The sequence below is a fragment of the Lycium ferocissimum genome, chromosome 7 (genome assembly GCF_029784015.1).
Source record: "Lycium ferocissimum isolate CSIRO_LF1 chromosome 7, AGI_CSIRO_Lferr_CH_V1, whole genome shotgun sequence".
Lineage (NCBI taxonomy): Eukaryota > Viridiplantae > Streptophyta > Magnoliopsida > Solanales > Solanaceae > Lycium > Lycium ferocissimum.
The window spans coordinates 24,241,931-24,269,216 of NC_081348.1; the positions used below are offsets into that span (position 1 = coordinate 24,241,931).

The 27,286-nt window shown below is 34.2% G+C and overlaps 3 protein-coding genes across 4 annotated transcripts; 2 read left to right on the forward strand and 1 right to left on the reverse strand.

Moving 5' to 3' along the window:
- Window positions 1-458: 458 nt before the first annotated feature.
- Window positions 459-10,237, reverse strand: LOC132063946 (uncharacterized). The gene is made up of 13 exons (XM_059456732.1): window positions 9,728-10,237; window positions 8,099-8,190; window positions 7,970-7,989; window positions 6,300-6,546; window positions 6,112-6,207; window positions 5,917-6,032; window positions 5,757-5,837; window positions 4,597-4,720; window positions 3,773-3,822; window positions 2,975-3,065; window positions 1,823-1,858; window positions 1,603-1,700; window positions 459-933 (listed from the first exon to the last, which is right to left on the reverse strand). The coding sequence occupies exons 1-13, from the start codon at window positions 10,030-10,032 to the stop codon at window positions 817-819; spliced, it is 1,473 nt and encodes a 490-aa protein (XP_059312715.1). The 5' UTR covers window positions 10,033-10,237; the 3' UTR covers window positions 459-816.
- A 2,412-nt stretch (window positions 10,238-12,649) lies between these two features.
- LOC132063947 (cytochrome P450 704C1) lies at window positions 12,650-16,299 on the forward strand. 2 transcript variants are annotated; one of them, XM_059456734.1, is made up of 6 exons: window positions 12,650-13,001; window positions 13,104-13,858; window positions 14,520-14,804; window positions 14,932-15,273; window positions 15,400-15,600; window positions 15,949-16,299. In XM_059456734.1, the coding sequence occupies exons 2-6, from the start codon at window positions 13,337-13,339 to the stop codon at window positions 16,144-16,146; spliced, it is 1,548 nt and encodes a 515-aa protein (XP_059312717.1). In that variant the 5' UTR covers window positions 12,650-13,001; window positions 13,104-13,336; the 3' UTR covers window positions 16,147-16,299. The 2 variants fall into 2 exon arrangements, with proteins under 2 accessions (XP_059312717.1, XP_059312716.1); XM_059456733.1 differs by having other exon boundaries at window positions 12,650-13,858.
- A 7,412-nt stretch (window positions 16,300-23,711) lies between these two features.
- On the forward strand, window positions 23,712-26,976 carry LOC132063948 (cytochrome P450 704C1-like). The gene is made up of 5 exons (XM_059456735.1): window positions 23,712-24,519; window positions 25,180-25,464; window positions 25,592-25,933; window positions 26,060-26,260; window positions 26,608-26,976. Exons 1-5 carry the CDS (start codon window positions 23,998-24,000, stop codon window positions 26,803-26,805), a joined length of 1,548 nt encoding a protein of 515 aa, XP_059312718.1. The 5' UTR covers window positions 23,712-23,997; the 3' UTR covers window positions 26,806-26,976.
- Window positions 26,977-27,286: the final 310 nt, after the last annotated feature.

Genomic DNA, 27,286 nt, shown 5'->3' on the forward strand with positions numbered 1-27,286 from the left:
TTCACTGGCCCCAAAGATGGAAAAATCATGGCTCGTCTCGGTGAAGGATGCTAGCCTCGAAAATTTAGCCTAACACATCCGTCCAAGGAATTGAAGCACCCGCTTATCGTATTCACTACTCGAAGTTATTATTACTATACCGTGAACAATTGATATATCCAAATTAGAATTAAGACGTGTTAATTTAAAGTAATGGCGTCTTGTGAACTCAAGGTCAAGTTGTTTTTTTTTAAGTCCATCCAATCGACTTAGTCTAGGAGGGCCAAGTTCTTTAGGCTATACTAGAGATTAATTGTAAGACTAGTAGATGTCATTTGGCTCATGGGATAAGGAATAATAATATTAGATTTAAAAAAGTGAGATTATTAGTCATATGTTTTAGTTAAAAATATAGACGTTTGTTAATGAGGATGTTCATTCCAAGCACAAGCTAAGAATAGAGGTTAGACATCATTCCCCTCGTAGATATATTTATTTAAGGGTCGGGAAAGCTAAGAGCGTCATCCACTATTCACAACAGTATATTGAACCATCAGTTCTAAACAAACGTCTAGACACAGCGGGGAACTACAAAACACTTGTATCACACGTCGTGATCTTCTATACATGCTTCTCTGGGAATTATGTACCTAGTAATATCCAAATTATGGATAATAATCAATTGTAAGTTCTCAAGTATGTACACGTACAGTCAGGACACTGACCAGTCCCCCCCCCCCCCCCCCCCAAAAAAAAAAAAAAAACGTCCGCTTCCCTATCATAAACTTTTGTTTTCGCTTTACTTCATATTGCACAAAATATTCAAGAGTTGGGCCCTTAGTTGGCACCAAACTCTTGATTCCACCTTTCAAGCTCCTCCCACTTGCTCTTTTGCAGACTAGGCCTAATCACTGTCATGGCCTTTTGAAAATCTCCATATCTTAAACCCCTCACCTGCAAAATCAGAGCACCAATTTTGAATTGAGTCAATAACCACAATTTTAGTCATCGATCAACATGGTTGGTACGCAAATAGACTTGCTTCCAAGTGTTCGTCAATCTTCAAACCTCAGAGATAGAAACATACAAATTATGGAATTGCAAAAGCAACGTAGAGATTTTAAAAAGCTATTTCCAAATTGTCTTAACCACTGCTCTTCACTAAGCGTTTAAGTATTCTTGCTATCCAATTTCAGATAGTGCATCCAAAGGTGTATAACAAACTCAAACTGACATCTAACAAATGACATCAACCTTTTGGGTTTTTCAAGGGAACTATTAGGAGTATGAATACTCCTGCCGTCCTATACCTGACAAGGTTGAGCAGAGAGTTCAAATTTCAAACGAATTTAATTCTTGAAAATCTTATAAATTGTACAAACTTCAGTAAAAGAGTCACACACTTAGAGATAGCCCAAATGAGAAGCGTGTCCAATTTACCTAAATGAGCATGGGAAGAGTAGTCTTCAGATTTCAACTTCATAGAAGATTACAAGGGCATATCTTTGGAGCAGTATTTCAGCTACTCTTGGAAGTATGCTTTTATTGCATGCAGAATCATTAACCACTACTGGCAAACAAATTAAAAAGGTAGCACTGTAAACTCCAGAAGAGAGTTACCACCTGATTTGCCTTGACTGAGAGAATATTAGCACCAAGCTCTCTGATCGGCATCATTGCAGCCTCCTCGCACAAGGCTTGAAGATCACTTCCAGAATACCCTGTGGAACAGTAGATTTCAGATGAGCTTCCCATGAGAAACAAGATATGTTGGTAAAGGTTCTTAAGAATCAGATGTTCAGTTAAGAAAATTTCCAATGGCAAAACCTTTAGCACTTTTTACCTTCTGTGTCTCTCACTAGTCGTTCTAGATCTCCATCTATCATCCAGTAAACAAAACTGAATTAGATGACATTGCAATAGCAGGCGATTAAACTAAGAACTCTGCTTACTATTTCAGAAAATAAAAAGAAATGGTCTCTCCAAATACAATAATAAGTCCTTCAAATGATTAGATTTGATCCTGTGTCATCCTCATAAAGATTGTATAAGAAAAAACAGTTTGAGCATAAACAAACGAACAGGATTATCAGTAAGCTTTAGAAAGATAAGTCCATAACACACATTGAACTTATTGATAACACGATATAAATTCAAGCTCATATAGAGGACAAGCTTGCTTCACGAAAATGAAGAACAGAAGTGAAGCATGTTTTGTTTTTCAAGCTAACCATTTCAGAGATGCTTGATAGGCTTTCACATAAAGAAGAATATTGGGAAATGGCCTTGAGTCTTCCCACTAAAAAATGGATGTGAGTGAAAGACAACTCTCCCACCCTCATGCAGAGACAACCGCCACCCTCATAAAAGAGGAGTCTAGGGAAGCTGTGGTTGGCCTTACGCCAGCAGCAAGTGCGCAAGATTTTTGTAGAAGTAGGGAAAACTTAAATCAGTGATAAACAATGACACAAGCACCATTATTTAAAAGAGCTCTAGCTTGCAAGACTATCTTACTTTTGCTCATAAGTACATTAGACATGTTCAATCATAATAGACTTCTGCCGAGCTAATATGGAAGGAAAAGAAGGAAGGGGGACGCATTACAAGAGCTTCCTTATACCCCCAGTTTGAATAAGACAAAATTATCAAGGTCTTTTGATATTTCCTTTTTTCTTTTGTTTAAATTTTGTACATTTGATACTTGGTTAAGAACTTGCACATCATCATGCATGTATGTAGCTGTTATCCACATTTCACATCTCATATTGCTGATTGGTCTAAAGTGGTCATGGTAACTGAAACATCCGGATAAGACAAGTACATAGATCTCAATATTGACTGACTTCATTAAACCTTTAAGGGGAGGAAGGGGGTTTTGCAAATTATTATAACTCCTCATTTTAAATGGGAACTCTTCTTTATGGTCTACAAACAGACAGTAGTTAGCCAACATCTTCAAAATAATAATGTATCTAGTTCTCAAATGCAATCTCACCAGGCAAAGAAAAAGCGTTTCCCTTTAGTCTGTGTTTCAGAAGTTGTCTTCTAACACTAGCATCAGGTAAAGGTATATATATTCTTTTCACCTGTTTCAAACAGTAACAAGCACATTAAGAAGAAAACATCCTTACAGTTTTCTTAGTATTTTAAATAACAATTCACATTGTTAGTAACATACTAATTAAGCTTCTATGATCATAGACAACGAAAGGAAACTACTCTTTAAACAAGGGACAGCTTGTGAAGCGATTTTGCAATTTAGTTACTCTACTAATCTACATTCTTCTTATTATAAGCTGGTGGTCAGATTCAGATCATTTCACTTAGTTTTCAGAGTCGAGTATTTTAGTAATGTGGCACACGTACTCCCATAGTCCAAATTTGAATTTCCCAGTAAGATGCTGCAAGGATATCAAAGTGAGAACTGAAAACGTAAGTTGTTTTTTTCTTTGATCAAGAATTAATTGGGTTATTTTAATGATTTGTTAGAGAAGAAGGGCCTACGTAACTTTTCTTTGAAAACGGTGATGTATAAGATGGGCCAATGTAACTTCTTACACTATACATGAGAATTATGTGGATTTTGTCAAGTACAAACTCAAACATATAGCGGTGAAGTATAGTTGTACACCCTTTATATTCATGTCCATCACTTTTGTCAGTATTATCTACTTTACCTATCAGATCCAAACAAAACCAAAAAAAAAAAAAAAAAAGTTTAAGCAAGCCAATGATGAAATCACAACTACGTCCTCAGACACAGATTGCATCCTGATCTAGTGCCAGCACTTACCAATCTCCTTAGAACAGCGTCATCCAACTCCTGTGGCTTATTCGTTGCACCTGCATTAGCATAGGCAGACAGCTCAGACACAATTACTAGAGAAAACAAGGACCAAAAAGATCAACTTCTGTAGCCTGATAACATATGCTCAACAATCTTGAAAATCTATAATTCTCAAATTTTCATGGGCGGGAGGGTATAATATAGAAAAAGGAATAAGTTAGTTACTGAAATTTCAGAGGGCCCCTCTAAAAGTCACTGCATCGGAAGCAGTTTGACATTTAAAATCCCAGCACACCAGAGTTCCAGACTAGAAAAGGTTTGGTAAAAATGGCTTTTCCTTAGTGTATATCAAATACCCACCATCTTTGTAGTGTCAAGGTAAAGCATGGTGTCTTGAGCATACTAGGTCATTAGGTTCTTTATGTTTTCTAATAGTTTGCAATAAGCAGTTGACAGATCTTGGTTATATGATTACATTCTTATATTTTTTTTGGTCGCTACGTTCTTTTTTTAATCTTTTTCTGATAGTTTATCGTCATAGACAGTAATATTCCCCAGAACATTCTCTTTTCAGTGGCACTTTCATGGAGCCTCCATAAAAACCTGGCACTTTTGTGGCATTTCCTTTATATGTTGACTTACAGGAATCAACTTGCTAGGGGATTAATGCAATAGATGTCGTAAAGCGCAGACTTAGAGAAGAAGAAAATGATCTTTTGACAATAATTACACGCAGAAAACACTAAGCCATGAGCATCAGTTAGCAGGAACAGCTATCTGTGAGAAACTCCATAACTAAGATAATAGTACAGAAACAGCATGAAGCTTACCAATTACAATTACCAGGCCATCAGAATTTGATGTCACCCCATCAAACTGAACTAGAAACTCAGACTTCAACCTTCTGCTCGCTTCATTCTCATTGGTAGTCCTAGTTGACATAATACTATCTATCTGTTAACCACAAAGATAGTCTGAAAGTAAGGTTTGCTACCAATAAGTGATGGATGCATATTTAGATGTCTTTATCAATGAAAGACCCAAGCAAGCCTAATAACAGATACATACTTTCTAAGCAGCAAAGTCTAAAAGAAAAATACTAATTTGTTTTTTATTTTTTTTAGATAAGTGAAGAGAAAAAATACAGGCAGCTTTAACCAGAGTATCTGCAAGAATCATAAGATACTTCATATACAGGATCAAAACAAAGACATACTAGACAAATGTCAAGGATGAAAGTAAGAATTCCAATCAGTTTGAGGCAAACAGATAATCTATACGCAGCTAATTACTTTCCAAAATCGCATAGCAAATATTGCAAATCCTACAGAGGTCTATCCAATACTTGACCAAGAAAACTTCACTTTCACCTGATAGATGTGTCAAGTTCATTAGACTTTGGAAACTGACAACAAAACTTAATGGCAGATAGTTTGTCAGCTAATTCAGAATTTATCTTCTTTTTTTTTTTTTTTTTAAGAAGGAAAAAAAGGAGAAATGTACCAAGACGAGGGACCAAGAAAGAAAGGAACCAAAATCTGCGCAAAAAAGAAACCCTCAAATTGAAATAAATAAAGGGCAGTGTTTTAATTCGTAATCAAACATGATATTGGCTGTCCGTAAACGATTTAGCAAATTTCAAAGGCATTGAAGTAGGTCAAGATAGAAGGTGCACTTATGACTTATCCAGATCATGAAGGAATCTAGCAAAAGTATGAGGTGGAAGCGATTTTCACTCAGATCACTCTTTCACTTTTTCTATTTAATTTGTCCCCCACCCACCAAAGAAAGTCCATGTTTGATGGAAGAGAGATAAGTTCCTAATTTATTTATACGTTTAACAGATATTAGTGAAGAAGACAATTGACGAGGACTTAATTATTTTGTAGGTATTTCTTGTATTGATTAACTGAAGGCCTAGTAGGAAAAACATTGAATAATATATTAGCCAAGGCATCAACTGACATAATAATTTCTGATAAAGTCTCACCTCATCCATGAAAATTACAGATGGCTGCCTGGAAATGGCAACCATGAAAAGTGTCTTGACAAGCTTTTCACCCTCTCCGACCTGTCATAAATGAAGCTCAGTATATCAAAATGATACAAAACAAACTCAATTAAAAGACACAAAGAAAAGAGACACACACCCACTTTGATGTTAACGCAGAAGCAGACACATTGAAAAATGTGGCCTGGGACTCAGATGCTACTGCTTTGGCAAGCATGGTTTTTCCAGTACCTGGCGGGCCAAAAAGAAGTAGACCTGTAATACAATAACATCAACCTTGTCAGAAACAAGTTCCTGGTTGTGTTATAATGTTATTCACGTATAGAAACAATACCTCGAGCAGGCCTTCTTAAGCCAGTGAAGAGATCCTTTCTTTTGGTTGGTAGAATTACCATCTCTAAGAGAGCTTGTTTTGCCTTTTCAAGGCCAGCTGCAGGAAAACCAAATTCATGATTAAAATATTTTACAAATCATTACATAGGGGTAGGAGGACATGGAGAGGATAAAACTTTGGCTTCTCACCAATATCTTCCCATTTAACAGAAGGGCTTCTATCCACAATTACAGAATTTATCATGTCCACCAACTTTGGATCATACCCACTAGCAGTGGCAGATTCCTCTGAAGGTTTACGGCTTGATATGCTATTACTCGGAACCCTCATAACAGAGCTGTCTTTCCCTGAACCAGGCACAGATCGAGATACTCCTTTTCGAGCAGACGAACTTGATTGTGAAACAGCCACTCTTTGGGTTTGTGGTGCTGAATGCTGGGGAGAACATGCCAAAATCCATTATGATCAAATGATACTTAACAGTTAACCCACTCTGCAACTTAAACCCAGAAATTCAAGACATGTCCAACTCAGGCTTCGTTCAAAAGTACACCCCAGTGGGAGTAGGGGTACCATGAACCAAACCAGCCTGGTGGCAAATGACTAGCTCAGATAGTAAAACTTTGTATGATAACATAATTTCATTTCAAAAGGATTTGACGGCCATCTTCAAAGTTTTTTTTTTTTTTTTTGATGACATGGGAACCCGCAGCCGCTACCCTTTGGGTGCGCACAGGGTAAACCCAAAGTTTACCGAATGATTCGTACTATCCATTTAAAATAAACTTCCTATTGTAGTCTTGCCACTGGGACTTCTAGTATTCTCCGTTGAATAGGACATACAAGTTGAACCCTTCATAAGTAAAGTGATAGAGCTATGCTCAAGCCTTCTACATCAAGCTTGGCCCAGCTCTATCTATGGTCAAATTGCATCAAAACCAAAACGACCTTGTTGAAGGTTGAGCTTGGCTTGTTTAGAACCCCTATGTGAGAGTGTTTTAGTTCCTTTCAAGTGACAAATAAAGAGGATTAGCCTCTTTTATTGTTAAGGTTATGATAAATTTAATTAAAGAAAGGGCAGAAAACGTGCCCGTATACAGGAAGTATACCAAAAATAGAAAACCTTGAAAAAGACATGGTTTATAGTTTCCTACGAATGACACCCAGTCATCTGTACAAAAAGGAACCTCATGGGTGCACCAAAAAGAAACAAGGGAAAAGAGGCCATTCCTCAAGCGTACAAAGTCTTCCTCTACTCCCTCAAATCTTCCCCATCCCTCTCTCTCCACATGGTCCACATAACTGAGTGAAGCAACATCCCATGCCCTACATCTTCTCTTCTGCTTCTAACAGCCCAGCTAAACATGGTTTCGTTCACAGTGCCCAGCACACAACAACAACATACCCAGTGAAATCCCACAAAGTGAGGTTTGGGGAGGGTAGAGTGTACGCAGACCTTAACCTTACCTTAAGAGGTAGAGAGACAAAAGTGGGGTCTGGGGAGGGTAAAGTGCCCGGCATGTAAATAACTAATTACATCACTTTTATTAACAAAATAATTACTAGGACATCGTAACTAAGAAATTGGAAAAAGAAATATAGAAATGACAGCAGGCAGATGCATCAAAGAGAAGAACCACTTTGAGTAACAACATTGCTCCACATTAGCACCAAGAGCTCGTGGTGAAGCTCTAAAGTTAAAAAAGGAGTAGAGTTATTAGGATGCGCCATGAGGATGAGATATGAAAGAGAACTGCAATTCCATCAGATGGAAAAGATATAATTGTTTCCTTGAAATGAACATCTGAAATTGTCTACTCAACAGAACAAAGCTTACACTTCACACAGCAGTTCATACCTTGACTGAAGATGTGCCAACTGAAATGGGGGTATGGGCAAAGAGAAGCAAGATAAGTACTCAGTTATTCTTCCTGCTGATTAAGATATGATTAGAAACTGAATGCAAGAAAGAAAAGGATTTTTTAACCTGCTCGTCGACCTAAAGTCTGAAGTCTGTCTGAAACTTGAGACTGCCATTTTGATATCTTTTGACGATATGATTTCACCTTCTCGTGTTCACTGTTTAGAAACCGCAAGAGGAGAGTTGTGGCTCAATTAGTCCGTAATCCATCAGATGGCCAAGAAAATCACACATGACAGAAAAGAATGATTTATTTCCACATATTACTTTAATCGGAAGGTTTTCTGTTCATTTTACTAGGTATATTGAAGCAAACCAACCCACTTCCCTTCCTATGTACCTACTGCTGCCGACATGCTATTCCAAAAATCTAAAAAATCAAAGGAACTCCTGCTACAGAAAGAAAAAGAGATGGACAATTGTTTAAAACACAAGAACCCAATCTACACAGACAGAATTGCAAGATCTGTTTTTGAGTCAAAGATAACCAACAGAATTGCAGGATCTTGGTGTTCAATGAATTATCATTCTGTACATGTGTATGATGCTCAATTGCACACAAGTAGAAGTAACAATATTTAAAGGAAAATTCAGAATTTTTTACTATCTACATAAAACTCATATTAAGTAGAGTAAGAACAGTGTTAGTCTGAGATATAGACAAGAAGCCAACTCATATAAGAAGCAGACTGGTCATGGTTCTCCAGCTATCCGTGATGCTAAAGCATATACATAGTTGAAAAAGTAGTTGCAGAATGCATGTATCTCTCCATTTTACTGCAACGAAGGGTAATAGTTAAAAACTTAAAATGCGACATGACAATCACACGTGACAAGTTATGTTTAGAAAGTTAAATAGAGTTCTAGAGGTAAAAGAGATCGCCCTTCATCCCTTCTTCAGAAGTCCCAGCCCAACCAAACAAGCAATCAATCAAATACACCTCGATCCCAAACTAGTCTGGGTTGACTATATAATCCTCTATATCCATTCCACTCAACCACCGAGCATTAGATTATTTTTATCCTCCCTAGCACCGCCACTTCAGCAAATTATATTGCCTATACTCATTCAATTTAAACATTTTTAAGCATACAATGAGCTAAGGTCTAATCATAACCGCTGATCTCTCAACTTGAACCATACATGTCTGTGTGTAGTTGAACAACTTTTTTTAATAAGAAAAATACATCTTTCTACATAAAATGTTATGATCCTTTTAGTTTGCATCTACAGCTGGCAAGTTAGTTAGGATGAGCTGGCCAAGTCGGTTAGTTAGCTTTACAATTTCTGTTATCGCCACGTGAAGGGCGCATGCCCTGAGCTGTTAGTTAAACTGTAACTACTTTTCCCGCCAATTTCTCTTCTCTTGTATTCGATAGTATATAGATGTAAATTGTAATCAGTAACGACTGTACTCTCTTTTAGAGAATTAATCAGTAATGTCAGTTCATTTGCTCTACCTCTCTCTCTATCTAATGTATCCCATTTGTTCGTTAGAATACTCTGTTTTCTTTCGATAGACTCTGCACCACTTAACTTAAATTCTTGGATTTGCCTCTATCAAAGACCCAGTCATTCATTCAAATATTGCACCATTAAGCCTCTAATAAATCTAATCTAACAATAACATACACAAATACAACAAAAAAATCCGAACTTGATTGAAATTGTAAAAATTACAAAAAACAGAATACCTAGAAGTTATATAGGAAGGAACAGGAGTAGATATCCCTTCGTTGAGTATCTTTTGGGCATTTTGGTAATGTGAAATAGCATCATCTACCAATCCCCATTCTTCAGCTCTAACAGCTTTAGCGATCTCTTCTTTAGCCAATTCAAAGTATCCTTTTAGCTTATACGCCGCCCGTTCATTCCCCGTGGCAACACCGTCCATCGTCCGATCACCGGAGGTTTGCTGAGGATCGTTCGATGGTGATGATGGAGTAGTATCGGAGAAGATTGAGGTTAGGGTTTCTGCTAGGTCTTTTAGGAAACTCATTTGTGGAGAAATTTTCGAGTATTCATGGAGATTTGGGGAAATTTAGTTATCTTAAGGCCCTGTTTGGTGTATGAATGTAAATTTAATGAGATTTAAGATATGATTGTGAATATTAAGGGGGTGATTAATGGAGAATGTAGTACTACTGTAATTTCAGATTTGACTTTTCTAAGATATTCTATTGGTCGCTTGAAAATCAAGTTGTTCCCAGTTCCTTCTTATTCGCATTCAATTTCTTTCTTTTTTATGAAGGGAAGAATATCCGGCTAAGGTGGTCAATAGTACGGTTCGGGCTGTTATTTTATAAAATTTATATCATATCAATTTTTTAGTTATTTGATTTTATAGAATCAAAATTAGACTTTTCGAAACTGTCCCATCATCTTGATTTCTTTTCGGTATCGATACGGTTCGGTTAATTTTCATTTTTTTAGAAAAAGAACATCATGTTATAGCCACTAGTAAAAAGTTAAAACACGATATCATGCATACTTCTATACGACTTTGGCAAAAACTCTCTAGACATTTTTACTATTTAAAGGGTGATGAATCAAGAAAATATAAAAGACGACAAGAATAAAGATTGATCCCACTATTTTACGATTGTGTAAAACAATGTTAAGCAAAGATAAAAAGTATAATTTAGATCGCACGAGGGGGCAAAAGTCAATGAAGATGGGACACAAGAATAGAGTCTATTAGGATTAAGTATCCAATAAGATAAATTTAAAATCATACAAAAAGAAAGATATCGAATACTTTGTAGTTTTCTATCCAAGATTGTTAGAATATCTTGTAGCTTACAAGTTAGTTACTACTCGGGCTGCTAGAACTAATTTAATTTCAATGAGTAGTATAATAGGTTTTAACCTTGAAACTTTAAGTGTTAATTATGTTGCCGGCTTGTAGCGTTTTTATCATCCCGAACCCAAGGCGAAAATTTTCATCTTTTATTATATTTAAATTTAATATATAAAATATATTTTACACATATAGACTTATTTGGTATGATTCAGTATTTTTTCGGTTTATTTTTATAAAATTAAAAACCAACCTAATTATTCGGTATGGTTATAAATTTATATAAAAATAATCGGTTTTATTAAAAAACCCTAAAAATTAGTTCTGTACGGTACAGTTCGGTCAATTAAGTCAGTTTTTTGATAACCATTGACACCTTATCTCTGGCTCTTTTTTTTTTTCACCCCCGCATCTCTCAATTAGTGTAGTAATACTTATTAGTGGTGAAAAAAGAAAAAGTATTACTATCTTTGTATGTATTTACTTGTTCATATATGACACCGCTTAAAAAACAATAAATAAAATGATAGTTTTAAAACAAATAAAATGATCACATAATCGTTTATATTCATGTTAGCATTAATCTTGTTAGTCAAGTTAAATTAGTGCTCGTAAACATAGAGTTAAGAATGGAAGGGAGCTCGGGTGGAGATATGTGGTAGGAGGGTGATACTAAACTAAAATAGCTTCCTCAATTTCTACAATTGCTTATGGGCTATTATGCGTTCAAGATGGACCGCTACGGTGAAATTGGTAGACACGCTGCTCTTAGGAAGCAATGCTAATACATCAAGGTTCGAGTCCGAGTGGCGGCATACCGTCTTCTTTTAATAAATAGATCTTAGAATGAATTCAATTCCCGATCTATTTTAGAATTACGTAATTAAGGAACTCTTCTTTTTAAGTTTTTTTTATGATGGGTGATCAGTTGAACATCTTTCATCAAAAAATTATATTGTGTATATAGGTCAAAAATTTCTTGTAACTAATATAAGAATATGAAGACCTTTGATTCAAGTTAGAGGTGTAGCACAATAGTTAAGTATGTTCAAAGCTACTTGAAACTCGCAAGCTCGATCTTGCCCAGAGCACTACTTTGAATATTGTCCTACATTTTTTGACAAAACAAAATTAACACTCATTCCCTTTTTCTGTCCTTTCTTTTTGATTTTCTATGCATATTTTATTTATTTATTTATTGTTCTTTTCACCTTTTCTACTTTTTTTTTTCCTGTTCCTTGGATTTTTTCCTTTTCTTTTTCTTTCTTTTTTTTGTTTTTTTTTCCGATAATGACATTGAATTGAAAAAGCACAAAAACGTCCAAACTGAAAGCTTTGCTTTTACGTTCTTAATCAAGTTTATAAGTTTTTTAGTCCATTAAGAAACTCTAGAATGAAATCAAATTAAAGGTCTTTATCATTAAGAAATTTTAACTCTCCCTAGTGGCCAATTTAATTTAGAACTCTTTAGCATTTAAATTATGATGAGAATGTTCGCATGAAGAGCATGAATTTCTTAGTTTTATTCTTCGAGACTCATGTTTATCTACTTTTATATTTACTGTAGTAAATTCTTTAATTAGTTTTTTTTTTTTAAATTAAGGACGGTCTCTGAATCAGATTGCGCACACCTTGATCTTTAATTTAGTTTTGTCATGCTCGGAAGAATAATAAATGTTTGCATAGATAACATTTTGAAATTAAGATAGGGTAATAATTATGTAACAGTACACCCTGTCAAATTTTTTGTTTCAATTTGTATAAATTTATATTCGCTACAAGGGTGTGACCCCCCTATTGAAAATGTCAATTTTACTTGTATTGTTAGCAGTAGAGGCATGATTTCCCCATTAAAATTTCATTTTTGCTTGTAAAGTGAGTTTTTTCTATTAAAAATGCTATTCTTGTTTATTTTGCTAACAAAATATATGTGATGACTTTTTGAATTTGTTGTTTTAGTTTTTCTTGCTGATTAAATATGAGATTTTTGTTTGCTTTTCTATTACAAGTGTTTTTAAGATTGCTAACTATTATGAGTTTGATTTAAAAAAAAGTTGCCGCACCTATTCATAAGAAAAAAATATTCGTTTTTTCAAAAGTTTGAACACCCTTAACACAATTCTTAGCTACGCCACTTGATGGGAGGACAAAGAAGCAAAGACTGCAGGGTAAGTTGCAGATTATATAAACCTTACGCTATGTGTGATGTCCCAACCTCTAATTTCCTTTTTCAAAGAGGATAGCAACATCATCTTTTGTTTATTATGCAGGTTTCTTTCAATTCATTTTCTGTATGATTAGGACCTTGATATTTTTCCTTGCTCCCACTCAGCAAGACTCGTAATTGATTAAAATTTCCTTGGCGTATTATTTTTGAACTTTTGGCAAGGATGCTGCTTATATCACTTGCAACAGTTTTCTTGATTTGTCTTTGCATGCGCATCATATAGTATATAGAGATGGTTGTCATTTCTCCAATATACAACCTTCCTGAAAAAAAGAAATGGATATTCTCTATACCATCCTCACCCGTATAGCTACCTTGTTATTCATTTGTGTGACTCCTATTTTAGTTTTAATAGTAAGGATCTATGCTGGCAAGTCAATCAGAAACCCCAAATATGCACCAGTGGTGGGAACTATGTTTCAACAACTGATCTACTTCAACAGACTCTATGATTATCAAACAGAAGTGGCTAAAAAGACCCCTACTTTCCGGCTTCTGGCGCCGGAGCAGAGTGAAACATATACCACTGATTCACGAAATGTTGAACACATTCTTAAGACCAACTTTGGCAAGTACACTAAAGGCAAGCGCAATCAAGAGGTATTAATGGATTTGTTTGGCGAAGGGATATTCGCCGTGGACGGTGAGAAATGGAAGCAGCAGAGAAAGCTTGCGAGCTTCGAGTTCTCAGCTAGGGTCTTGAGAGACTTTAGCTGCATAGTTTTCAGAAAAGGAGCAACCAAATTGGTCAGCAAGGTTTTTGAGTTCTCTCTTGCCAACAAAATTTTTGATATGCAAGTAAGTCACCGAGCAGCTTTATAAACTTCAGGGTTGTATCACTAGTCAGTTTTTACTTATCAGTCTCACTACTATTGTGCTAGTATTATCGTATTCCTCAATTTTACTACTGATGTTATTCCTTTTACTTTGTTATCTCTACTATTTTGCTGTCAATATTTTTCTCTTCTTTAGCTTTTTCATCATAGTTTTTTACTCTTGTATTTTTCAAACCTGTTTTCAAAATGCTTTTCTCGAGTTGAGGTCTTATAGGAAACAACCTCTCTACTAATAACGGATGACTACTAGATTACCTGTTCACTCAAGACTCCTTACTGCTGTAGATTCCCTATTTTTGTAAATCCTAATCTTAGGAATTTTGTGTAACTTTCTCCTCCTATTTAGGCTCTCTTTTGATAGGCATTATCTTTTTTCAAGTTTATCTTGTTGATACAGGTGTTGTACATATTTTGTATAAATACTTTGCCATACAAGCGAATAACATCATCGCATTATTTAGCATCTTCTGTTCGCTTCTTTTTATCTACGTACCTTACCCAAGGTTGGGGTAAGGTCTGCATACACCCCACCCTCCCCAGACCCCACTTATGGGATCACACTGGGTATATTGTTGTATATCGCTAGCCAGTTTTATCACTAAACTATGCTACCATACTTGTAGGAACTGCTAATGAGATGCTCCCTGGATTCAATATTCAAAGTTGGCTTTGGAGTGGATTTGAACTGCCTGGATGGATCAAGTGGAGATGATAATGAATTCATCAAGGCCTTTGATGATTCAAATGCATTAACATATTGGCGTTATGTCGATCCATTCTGGAAGCTTAAGAGATACTTCAACATTGGCTCTGAATTTCTCCTGAAAAAGAACATCAAATTCATCCGAGAATTCGTTGATGAACTAATTATAACAAGGCGCATGCAGTTAGAAATGAAAGAAGATCCTGTGAGTCTTAATTTGTGATTATTAAAACGTTAGGAGAGCTACAAATGAAACATTTCCGTCTTCTAAAGCTATTTTGCAATCTCTTTTGAGTCTAACATTATTGTTAACCTTTTGTATGTTCTGCAAGATGGATAAGGAGGACATACTCTCAAGGTTTCTGCTAGAGAGTAAGAAGGATCCAGAGAAAATGACTGATCGGTATCTCAGAGATATTATACTGAATTTCATGCTTGCTGGCAAAGATAGTACTGCTAATACTCTTTCATGGTTTTTCTATGTGCTCTGCAAGAACCCCTTGATCCAAGTAAAAGTTGTTGAGGAAATAAGTGAAGTTGTTGGGAGTAACATGAATGATAATGGAAGTGTGAATGATTTTGTAGCGAGTATAACAGAAGAAGTCCTTGAGAAAATGCATTATCTTCATGCGACATTGACAGAGACCTTGAGGCTATACCCTGCTGTCCCAGTGGTATAACTTCTGTCCAAAAAACTGCAATATATTCATAACCAAAACCAAATCACTCTATCATTTCTAATCTCTTGTATCTATATGTGACTATTTGTCGTATGCAAAATGTTATTTGTTGATATTCAGGATGGCAGGTGCGCGGACGCGGATGATGTTCTTCCTGATGGATTTCACATCAGAAAGGGGGACGGAGTCTATTATATGTCCTATGCAATGGGGAGAATGTCTTACATTTGGGGTAATGATGCTGAGGATTTCCGACCAGAAAGATGGTTGAAAGATGGGATTTTCCAGCCAGCGTCACCGTTCAAATTCATAGCATTTCATGTAAGTAATATGTTTTAATTACATTAAACCTTCATGCATAAGGACTCCGGAACTGATATAGGTGATCCCTGAGTGAGGCTATATAGTTGTTGTTAAGTATAGTTAGAAAAAATGGGAGATTTTGCTCAAAGATGTCGAGTTTTAGTTGAGAGCTGGTCAAGTATTTATGCTTATGCTAGTTTGTAACTGCGAGATAATAGTTTACTTTGGTATGTAATTGTTTGGCCTGTATTGTATGTAATCTGTCATTGGGGTAAGAATACCATAAGGGATATACTGCTAAATCTTCATGACGGGGGCTGCATCAATTTATCTTTTCTCTAACTCGTTGGTTTATAAAATCAACAGGCTGGTCCAAGAATATGTCTAGGCAAAGATTTTGCTTACCGACAAATGAAGATATTAGCAATGGCTCTTCTCCATTTCTTTAGGTTCAAATTATCCGATGATATTAAAGAAGTAACTTATAGAACCATGTTTACACTCCAGATCAATGATGGGCTTCCAGTTCATGCAGTTCCAAGAAGAGGATTTGTAGAAGCCTGAAATACAGAAGACACTTCCAATGTTTTTTAAAGCTAATTTAGAGAAGTCATGACTGTACATTTCCACCATATGAACTATAAGTTCAACTATTCACAAATTTGTAACAAGAAATTGATGATTATATTTCATCAAGCTCTTGATTTCGTCTTAAAAGGAATGGCTTCATATTAGTGAGATGTTGCACCCTGAATTCCACGGTCATAACTTGGCTTTTTTAGTGAACTTGAATAAAAAACCAAAAGGTAGGAGCTGAAATTATAACAAATTAAGTAGTCCAATTTAATACTCTTTTTTCCTTGTTAGTGAAACATATAACACACAATGAGTTAAGTCAAGAACTTATAATGACCACACAGTTTGATCGACTAGATCAGATCATCTACTATAAAGCAGGACAGACAAACATGACATAGAAAAAATGAATGCTTCGCAGCTGCCTAACTCACAGTGAACTAATATCAGCTTCAGAGTTTTACAAACTGGACTATCAGACAGATGAGCTCAAGAAATCTTTCGGGGCAAAAAGAGGGAAAATACAAAAGGAAGCATGAGAGTGAGAGAGATGAAGAGCTTGCCTAAACAATAAAACAAAGAATGAGTAAAAGTTGCTGATACACAGAAAATTGCTAAGTCTTCTTAAACTATAATTTACTGATGCAGAACCTCTCACGCGAGTAAGACAACAAAATATTATCACCTCAAAATATTTACTGAGGATCGTTCGATGGTGATGATGGAGTAGTATCGGAGAAGATTGAGGTTAGGGTTTCTGCTAGGTCTATTAGGGAACTCATTTGTGCAGAAATTTTGGAGTATTCATGGAGATTTGGGGAAATTTAGTAGGCGTTTGGCTATAAATATCAAAAACATATTCACTATTTTTTTAATTTTTGAAGTTGGAGTTGTGTTTGGCCATAGTTTTTAAAATTGTAATTTTTGGTGAAATATAGTTTTAAAAAGTGAAAAAAAATTGAAAAATAAGTTTTTCTTGTTTTTGGTATTTCAGAATACAACTTCAAGTTGTATTCCGAATATTTATGGCCAAACAGCCAAAAGTAAAAAAAGTGAAAAAAAAATCGGAAAAAAGTGAATATTTTTTAGGGAAAAGGCTCAAATATGTTATCCAACTATCGGAAATGGCTCATTTACGCCACTCATCAATAGTTTGGCAATTTACCATTTATCGACGCCATTCAACTATAAAAATGATATCATTTATGCCATGATAATAACTATAAGACATAAATGGCCATTTCATTTATGCCACTCATCAATAGTTTGACTCATTTACGCCATCGCTCTGTTTGAGGTATGAATGTAAATTTTGAGTTATCAAAATGACTCATCCATGTCATTTTTCATTAACGCCGATTTTATAATACTAGATATGACATGTGGCCTCTAATTAGATGTATACGTAATTTAATTAAACCAGCCCAATTTTAAATACTAAATTATTAAAAAATTCGACACATACACCTTACCCAACCATAACCATAATCCAATTGGAGGTCACGTGTCATATATGGTATTGTAAAATCAGTTTTAATGAAGTATGACATGGATGAGTTATTTTGATAATAGGCGATGGCATAAATGAGTCAAACTATTGATGAGTGACATAAATGAGTCATTTTCTATAGTTCGATGGCATAAATGAGCCATTTTCTATAGTTCAATGATATAAATGAGCCAAACTATTGATGAGTGACATAAATGCTCCTTTCCAAATATATTTGTCTTGATTTCGATAGTTGGATGCAACAACCAAATAAGCATCAAAAACATATTTATAGTTCCAAAGTTGAAGATTTTTCCGTAATTTTTATGGCCAAACGGCACCTTAGTTATGTTAAGGCCCTGTTTGAGGTATGAATGTAAATTTAATGATATTTATGATATGGTTGTGAATATTAAGGGGGTGATTAATGGAGAATGTAGTACTACTGTAATTTCAGATTTGACTTTTTTAAGATTTTCGATTGGCAGCTTGAAAATCAAAGTTGTTCCTCGTTCCTTCTTGTATATTCGCATTCAATTTCTTTCTGTTTTATGAAGGGAAGAATCTCCGGCCAGGGTGATCAATGGCAATTATCGTACGATTACCCTTATGTGGATTCCGCTTGATTTGAAATTTGAACAAAGTATGGCATAAATGTTTGTACCATGATTTCCAACTTTTGGATCACTATCTTTTTTACACTAGATCGATATCTATTTTATAAATTTTATATGAAATTAATTTTTCGATTTTTGGTTTTAGAACCAAAATTAGACTTTTCGAAACTATTTTGTCATCTCAATTTCTCTTCAATATCGGTACGATTAATTTTCGTTTTTTTTTAAAAAAAGTATATCCACCTAGCATGAATCAAGTTTAATAAAAGTCACTAATATGCGGCTTATCCCCTAAAGTTGTTAAAACTCTCCTTTTTTTCATTTTGGCATGGACCATTTCTCAACGTGTTTTTCAACCAACTATTATCCTAAGTCATATTGTATTTTATTGCAACCCACTAAACTTCAATTTGCTTTAAAATATCTTGGAAATGATTTATTAGCTCTAAAGATGTATGATTAAGATGTGTCTTTTATCAAACACAATCCGACTTACATAGTATTCCATCTTCAATGTAGCAACATGTTTATATATTCCAATTTAATTATGTCATCTCTTAGTTAAGATTATCAGCGATTGAGAGAGGAAAAAAAGAGAAGCGAGGATCTTTTTAATAATCAACCAAACTACGAGCCAACTCACGTTAAAACTATCTTTTCTTTATGGAAGAAAGATCTCTCCTTGTAAACCTAGAAAAGATTGTCCTCACATACGGGACAAATGAAGCTTTAAAGAAAAGTTTACCACATATCTAAAATATTACTCGACCTTCATTTTCCTAATTTAATTTATGCTTCTAACAAAAAATCGATTTAGGGTATTTATTTTTAATAGAATCAAATTCCATCTCGATTTTATGACGCACAGTTCTTTGAGACTGACTAGATCCAATCTCCAAAAATCTAAAATACAAAGAATATAAATAAGATAACTAAATACTTAAAGTTTTATGAGTTCATTATCAAAATAGAAAAAGGGACAAATTTAGAGGGCCACATATGCATTAAGCCTAAAAAGTTAAAGACACAATATCATGCATATTTCTAAACGACTTTGGCAAAAATCTCTAGACATTTTTACTATTTAAAGGGTGATGAATCAAGAAAACATGAAAGACAACAATAATAAAAATTGATCCCATTATTTTACGATAGTGTAAAACCATGTTAAGCAAAGACAAAAAGTATAATTTAGATCGCACGAGGGGGCAAAAGTCAATTAAGATGGGACACAAGAATAGAATCTATTAGAATTAAGTATCCAATAAGATAAATTTAAAATCATACAAGAAGAAAGATATCTAAAACTTTGTAGTTTTCTATTCAAGATTGTTAGAATATCTTGTAGCTTACAAGTTAGTTACTACTCGAGATGCTAGAACTAATTTAATTTCAATATGAGTAGTATAATAGGCTTCCTTTGAAACTTTAAGTGTTAATTATGTTGCCGGCTTGTAGTCGTTTTTATCATCCCGAACCCAAGGCAAAAATTTAATCTTTTATTATATTTAAATTTAATATATAAAATATATTTTACACATAAAAACTTATTCAATAAGATAAATTTAAAATCATACGGTTAAAACTTTGTATTTTTTCGGTTTATTTTTATAAAATTAAAAACCAACCTAGTTATTCCGTACGGTTATAAATTTATATAAAAATCGTCAGTTTATTAAAAACCCTAAAAATTGGTTCAATACAGTACAGTTCGATCGATTAAGTCAGTTTTTTGAAAACCATTGTTATCTTATCTCCCGCTTTTTTTTTTCACCCCCACATCTCTCAATTAGTAATAGTAGTAGTAATACTTATTAGGGGTGAAAAAAGAAAAAGTACTACTATCTTTGTCCTTATTTACTTGTTCATATTTGACATCGCTTAAAAAGCAATAAATAAAATGATAGTTTTAAAACAAATAAAAAGATCACCTAATCGTTTATATTTATGTTTATATTCATGTTAGCATTAATCTTGTTAGTCAATAGCATTAATCTTGTTAGTCAAGTTAAATTAGTGCTCATAAGCATAGGGTTAAGAATGGAAGTGAGCTAGGGTGGAGATATATGGTGGGAGAGTGATACTAAATTAAAATAGCTTCCTCAATCTCTACAATTGCTTATGGGCTATTATGAGTTCAAGACAGACCGCTACGGTGAAATTGGTAGACACGCTGCCCTTAGGAAGCAATGCTAATACATAGGAGTGTACAAAGGAAATCGACAAACCGCACCAAACCGACAATCCGAATCAAACCGAGAAAAAAATCGACTAGTGGTTTGGTTTGACTTGGTTTGGTTTTAGAAAGAAAAACCCGACCGCCATTGGTTTGGTTTGGTTTTAACTTAAAAAAGTCAAACCGAACCAAACCAACCCGACATTACATATATAAAACTTCAAACATATTTTATACACAAAAATGTTTATTTATAATGTAATTTATAAATATTTCTTAAACTTTTTCATAGTTTTTTGTCTTTTAATATATTATTTCAAGCTTGGATTTAGAATTCTGAATAGTCAATAAGATTTATAACTTTGTAGATGTTAGTAACTCAACAAAAATCAAATTCATACTAATGCTAAAATAAAAATACTGGGAATGACAAAAAAAAAAATGCTAAAAAAAGAAATCAATTCTAAAATAGTGAAATACATAACATTATGTTATTTTTTTCTTTAATATCTAGTCAAGTAATTAATACTTCCCTTACTTATTTTAGCATGACTTGGTACTTTTAGATTATGATCATTTTCAATATGCCTTATAAATTAGCCGTATTATTATAGCATGATTTAGTACTTTTAGATTATGATCATTTTATTTTATGCGATTTTCTCGTTACTTTTTTGTTGTTGAATATTTTAGTACATTGTCATCTCTCATCTAACATTTGTGTTATTTTCTTAAATAATATCTTAATTAGATAGTCACATCTTACTAGGACTAAAGAAGTATTTGAAGTACAAGTTATATATTTTGTATGAAGACTTTGCCGGAAAAAACCCGAAAAACCCAAGTAATCCGAAAAAATCGAGAAAACCCGAGGTCGAAAAACCCGACTTTTGTTGGTTTGGTTTGGTTTATAGATTTTAAAACCCGATGTAATTGGTTTGGTTTGGTATTTGAAAAACCCGCACCAACCCGGTCTATGTACACCCCTACTAATACATCTTGGTTCGAGTCCGAGTGGCGGCATACCGTCTTCTTTTAATAAATAGATCTTAGAATGAATTCAATTCCCGATCTCTATTTTAGAATTATGTAATTAGGGAACTCTTCTTTTTAAGCTTTTTTATGATGGGTGATCAGTTGAACACCCTTCGTCAAAAAATTATATTGTGTATATAGGTAAAAAATTTCTTGTAAGTAATATAAGAATATGAAGACCTTTGATTCAGGTTAGAGGTGTGATAGAATGGTTAAGTATGTTCAAAGCTACTTGAAACTCATTCTTGCCTAGAGCACTACTTTGAATATTGTCCTACATTTTTTGTCAAAACAAAATTGACGCCTCATTACCTTTTCCTGTCCTTTCTTTTTTATTTTCTATGCATATTTTATTTATTGATTGTTCTTTTCACCTTTTCTACTTTTTTTTTTTTGTTCCTTGGATTTTTTCCTTTTCTTTTTCTTTCCTTTTTTTGTTTTCTTCGATAATGATATTGAATTGAAAACGCACAAAAACATCCAAACTGAAAGCTTTGCTTTTACGTTCTTAATCAAGTTTATAAGTTTTCTAGTGCCAATTTAATTTAGAACTCTTTAGCATTTAAATTATGATGGATTTTCTTAGAGAATATCTACTTTTATATTTACTTTAGTAAATTCTTTAATTAGTTTTTTTTTTTAATTAAGGACGGTGCCGAATCGGATTGCGCACACCTTGATCTTTAATTTAGTTTTGTTTTTGGAAGAATAATAAATGTTTGCATAGCTAACATTTTGAAATTAAGATAGGGTGATAATTATGTAACAGTACACCTGTCAAAAATTTTGTTTCAATTTGTATAAATTTATATTTGCTACAAGGGTGTGACCCACTATTTAAAATGACGATTTTACTTTTAGTGTTAGCAGTAGGCATGATTTCCCCATTAAAATTTCATTTTTGCTTGTAAAGTGAGTTTTTTCTATTAAAAATGCTATTCTGGTTTATTTTTCTAACAAAATATATGTGATTACTTCTTGAATTTGTTGTTTTTGTTTGTCTTGCTGATTAAATGTGAGACTTTTGTTTGTTTTTCTATTATAAGTGTTTTTAAGATTGCTAACTGTTATGAGTTTGATTTTTTTTAGAAAAATGCCGCACCTATTCATAAGAAAAAAAAAATCGCGATGTTGAACACCCTTAGACAATTATAGATATGCACATGATGTGAGGACAAAGAAGCAAATACAGCAGGGTAAGTTGCAGATTATATAAACCTTACGCTATGTTGTGATGTCCCAACCCTAATTTCCTTTTTCAAAGAGGATAGCAACATCAACTTTTGTTTATTTTGTTTTGTTCGATAATGACATTGAATTGAAAACGCACAAAAACATCCAAACTGAAAGCATTGCTTTTACGTTCATAATCAAGTTTATAAGTTTTCTATTAAGAAATTCTAGAATGAAATCAAATTAAAGGTCTTTATCATTAAGAAATTTTGACTCTCCTTAGTGTCCAATTTAATTTAGAACTCTTTAGCATTTAAATTATGATGAGGTATTCGCATGAAGAGCATGATTTTCTTAGTTTTATTCTTCGAGACTCCTGTTTGTCTACTTTTATATTTACTTTAGTAAATTCTTTAATTAGTTTTTTTTTTTAATTAAGGACGGTGTCTGAATCAGATTGCGCACACCTTGATCTTTAATTTAGTTTTGTCATGCTTGGAAGAATAATAAATGTTTGCATAGCTAACATTTTGAAATTAAGATAGGGTGATAATTATGTAACAGTACACCTGTCAAAAATTTTGTTTCAATTTGTATAAATTTATATTTGCTACAAGGGTGTGACCCACTATTTAAAATGACGATTTTACTTTTAGTGTTAGCAGTAGAGGCATGATTTCCCCATTAAAATTTCATTTTTGCTTGTAAAGTGAGTTTTTTCTATTAAAAATGCTATTCTTGTTTATTTTTCTAACAAAATATATGTGATTACTTCTTGAATTTGTTGTTTTTGTTTGTCTTGCTGATTAAATGTGAGATTTTTGTTTGTTTTTCTATTACAAGTGTTTTTAAGATTGCTAACTATTATGAGTTTGATTTTTTTTTTTTTTTTTAGAAAAATGCCGCACCTATTCATAAGAAAAAAAAATATTCGTTTTTTCAATGTTGAACACCCTTAGCACAATTCCTAGCTACGCCACATGATGTGAGGACAAAGAAGCAAATACAGCAGGGTAAGTTGCAGATTATATAAACCTTACGCTATGTTGTGATGTCCCAACCTCTAATTTCCTTTTTCAAAGAGGATAGCAACATCATCTTTTGTTTATTATGCAGGTTTCTTTCAATTCATTTTCTGTATGATTAGGACCTTGATATTTTTCCTTGCTCCCACTCAGCAAGACTCGTAATTGATTAAAATTTCCTTGGCGTATTATTTTTGAACTTTTGGCAAGAATGCTGCTCATATCACTTGCAACAGTTTTCTTGATTTGTCTTTGCATGCGCCTCATATAGTATATAGAGACGGTTGTCATTTCTCCAATATACAACCTTCCTGAAAAAAAGAAATGGATATTCTCTATACCATCCTCACCTGTATAGCTACCTTGTTATTCATTTGTGTGACTCCTATTTTAGTTTTAATAGTAACGATCTATGCTGGCAAGTCAATCAGAAACCCCAAATATGCACCAGTGGTGGGAACTGTGTTTCATCAACTGATCTACTTCAACAGACTCTATGATTATCAAACAGAAGTGGCTAAAAAGACCCCTACTTTCCGGCTTCTGGCGCCGGAGCAGAGTGAAACATATACCACTGATTCACGAAATGTTGAACACATTCTTAAGACCAACTTTGGTAAGTACTCTAAAGGCAAGCGCAATCAAGAGATAGTAATGGATTTGTTTGGTGAAGGGATATTCGCCGTGGATGGTGAGAAATGGAAGCAGCAGAGAAAGCTTGCGAGCTTCGAGTTCTCAACTAAGGTCTTGAGAGATTTTAGCTGCACAGTTTTCAGAAAAGGAGCAACCAAATTGGTCAGCAAGGTTTTTGAGTTCTCTCTCGCCAACAAAATTTTTGATATGCAAGTAAGTCACCGAACAACTTAATAAACTTCAGGGTTATATCACTAGTCAGTTTTTACTTATCAGTCTCACTACTATTGTGCTAGTATTATCGTATTCCTCAATTTTACTACTGATGTTATTCCTTTTACTTCGGTTATCTCTACTATTTTGCTGTCAATATTTTTCTCTTCTATAGCTTTTTCATCATAGTTTTTTACTCTTGTATTTTTCAAACCTGTTTTCAAAACGCTTTTCTTGAGTTGAGGTCTTATAGGAAACAGCCTCTCTACTGATAACGGATGACTACTAGATTACCTCCTCACTCAAGACTTTTTACGGCTGTAGATTCCCTATTTTTGTAACTCCTAATCTTTAGGAATTTTGTGTAACTTTCTCCTCCTATTTAGGCTCTCTTTTGATAGGCATTATCTTTTTTTCAAGTTTATCTTGTTGATACAGGTGCTGTACATATTCTGTATAAATACACATCAACGCATTATTTATTTCTCGCATTGTTTATTACCTCTGTTCGTTTCTTTTTATCTACCTTACCCAAGGTAGGGGTAAGGTGTGGATACACCCCACCTTCCCCAGACCCCACTTATGGGATCACACTGGGTATGTTGTTGTTGTATATCGCTAGCCAGTTTTTATCACTAAACTATGCTACCATACTTGTAGGAACTGCTAATGAGATGCTCCCTGGATTCAATATTCAAAGTTGGCTTTGGAGTGGATTTGAACTGCCTGGATGAATCAAGTGGAGATGATAATGAATTCATCAAGGCCTTTGATGATTCAAATGCATTAACATATTGGCGTTATGTCGATCCATTCTGGAAGCTTAAGAGATACTTCAACATTGGCTCTGAATTTATCCTGAAAAAGAACATCAAATTCATCCGAGAATTCATTGATGAACTCATTATAACAAGGCGCATACAGCTAGAAATGAAACAAGATTCTGTGAGTCTTAATTTGTGATAATGAGAACATTAGGAGAGCTACAAATGAAATATTTCCATCTTCTAAAGCTATTTTGCAATCTCTTTTGAGTCTAACATTATTGTTAACCTTTTGTATGTTCTGCAAGATGGATAAGGAGGACATACTCTCAAGGTTTCTGCTAGAGAGTAAGAAGGATCCAGAGAAAATGAATGATCAGTATCTCAGAGATATTATACTGAATTTCATGCTTGCCGGCAAAGATAGTACTGCTAATACTCTTTCATGGTTTTTCTATGTGCTCTGCAAGAACCCCTTGATCCAAGTAAAAGTTGTTGAGGAAATAAGTGAAGTTGTTGGGAGTAACATAAATGATAATGGAAGTGTGAATGATTTTGTAGCAAGTATAACAGAAGAAGTCCTTGAGAAAATGCAGTATCTTCATGCGACATTGACAGAGACCTTGAGGCTATACCCTGCTGCCCCAGTGGTATAACTTCTGTCCAAAACTCTGCAATATATTCATAAGCAAAACCAAATCAGTCTATCATTTCTAATCTCTTGTATCTATATTTGACTATTTGTCGTATGCAAAATGCTATTTGTTGATATTCAGGATGGCAGGTGCGCGGACGTGGATGATGTTCTTCCTGATGGATTTCACATCAGAAAGGGGGACGGAGTCTATTATATGTCCTATGCAATGGGGAGAATGCCTTACATTTGGGGTAATGATGCTGAGGATTTCCGACCAGAAAGATGGTTGAAAGATGGGATTTTCCAGCCAGCGTCACCATTCAAATTCATAGCATTTCATGTAAGTAATATGTTTTAATTACATTAAACCTTCATGCTTAAGGACTCCAGAACTGATATAGGTGATCACTGAGTGAGGCTATATTGTTGTTGTTAAGTATAGCTAGAAAAATTGAAGATTTTGCTCAAAGATGTCAAGTTTTAGTATAAAGCTGGTCAAGTTTTTATGCTTATGCTAGTTTGTAACTGCGATATAGTAGTTTACTTTGGTATGTAATTGTTTGGCCTGTATTGTATGTAATCTGTCACTGGGGTAAGAATACCATAAGGAATATACTGCTAAATCTTCATGACAGGGGCTGCATCAATTTATCTTTTCTCTAACTCATTGGTTAATAAAATCAACAGGCGGGTCCAAGAATATGTCTAGGCAAAGATTTTGCCTACCGGCAAATGAAGATATTAGCAATGGCTCTTCTCCATTTCTTCAGGTTCAAATTATCCGATGATACGAAAGAAGTAACTTATAGAACCATGTTTACACTCCAGATCAATGATGGGCTTCCAGTTCATGCAGTTCCAAGAAGAGGATTTGTAGAAGCCTGAAATACAGAAGACACTTCCAATGTTTTTTTAAAGCTAATTCACAGAAGTCATGACTGTACATTTCCACCATATGAACTATAAGTTCAACTATTCACAACTTTGTAACTAGAAATTGATGCTAATATTTCATCAAGCTCTTGATTTCGTCTTAAAAGGAATGGCTTCATATTAGTGAGATGTTGCACCCTGAATTCCAGTTATAACTTGGCTTTTTTTAGTCAACTTGAATAACAAACCAAAAGGTAGGACTAGGTAGTCCAATTTAATGCTCTTTTTTCCTTGTTAGTGAAACAGATAACACACAATGAGTTAAGTCAAGAACTTATAATGACCACACAGTTTGATCGACTAGATCAGATCATATACTATAAAGCAGGATAGACAAACATGGCATAGAAAAAATGAATGCTTAGCAGCAGCCTAACTCACAGGGACCTAATATCAGCTTCAGATTTTTACAAAATGGACTGTCAGACAGATG

Coding starts and splice junctions, on each gene's coding strand:
- LOC132063946 (XM_059456732.1), bottom strand. CDS start 10,032: ATGAGTTTCCTAAAAGACCTAGCAGAAACCCTAACCTCAATCTTCTCC. Junction 7,990..8,098: donor GACTTTAGGTCGACGAGCAG/GTTAAAAAATCC, acceptor CCCCCATTTCAG/TTGGCACATCTTCAGTCAAG. Junction 3,823..4,596: donor TGGCCTGGTAATTGTAATTG/GTAAGCTTCATG, acceptor ATGCTAATGCAG/GTGCAACGAATAAGCCACAG.
- LOC132063947 (XM_059456733.1), top strand. CDS start 13,337: ATGGATATTCTCTATACCATCCTCACCCGTATAGCTACCTTGTTATTC. Junction 13,859..14,519: donor ACAAAATTTTTGATATGCAA/GTAAGTCACCGA, acceptor CCATACTTGTAG/GAACTGCTAATGAGATGCTC. Junction 14,805..14,931: donor TAGAAATGAAAGAAGATCCT/GTGAGTCTTAAT, acceptor ATGTTCTGCAAG/ATGGATAAGGAGGACATACT.
- LOC132063948 (XM_059456735.1), top strand. CDS start 23,998: ATGGATATTCTCTATACCATCCTCACCTGTATAGCTACCTTGTTATTC. Junction 24,520..25,179: donor ACAAAATTTTTGATATGCAA/GTAAGTCACCGA, acceptor CCATACTTGTAG/GAACTGCTAATGAGATGCTC. Junction 26,261..26,607: donor TCAAATTCATAGCATTTCAT/GTAAGTAATATG, acceptor TAAAATCAACAG/GCGGGTCCAAGAATATGTCT.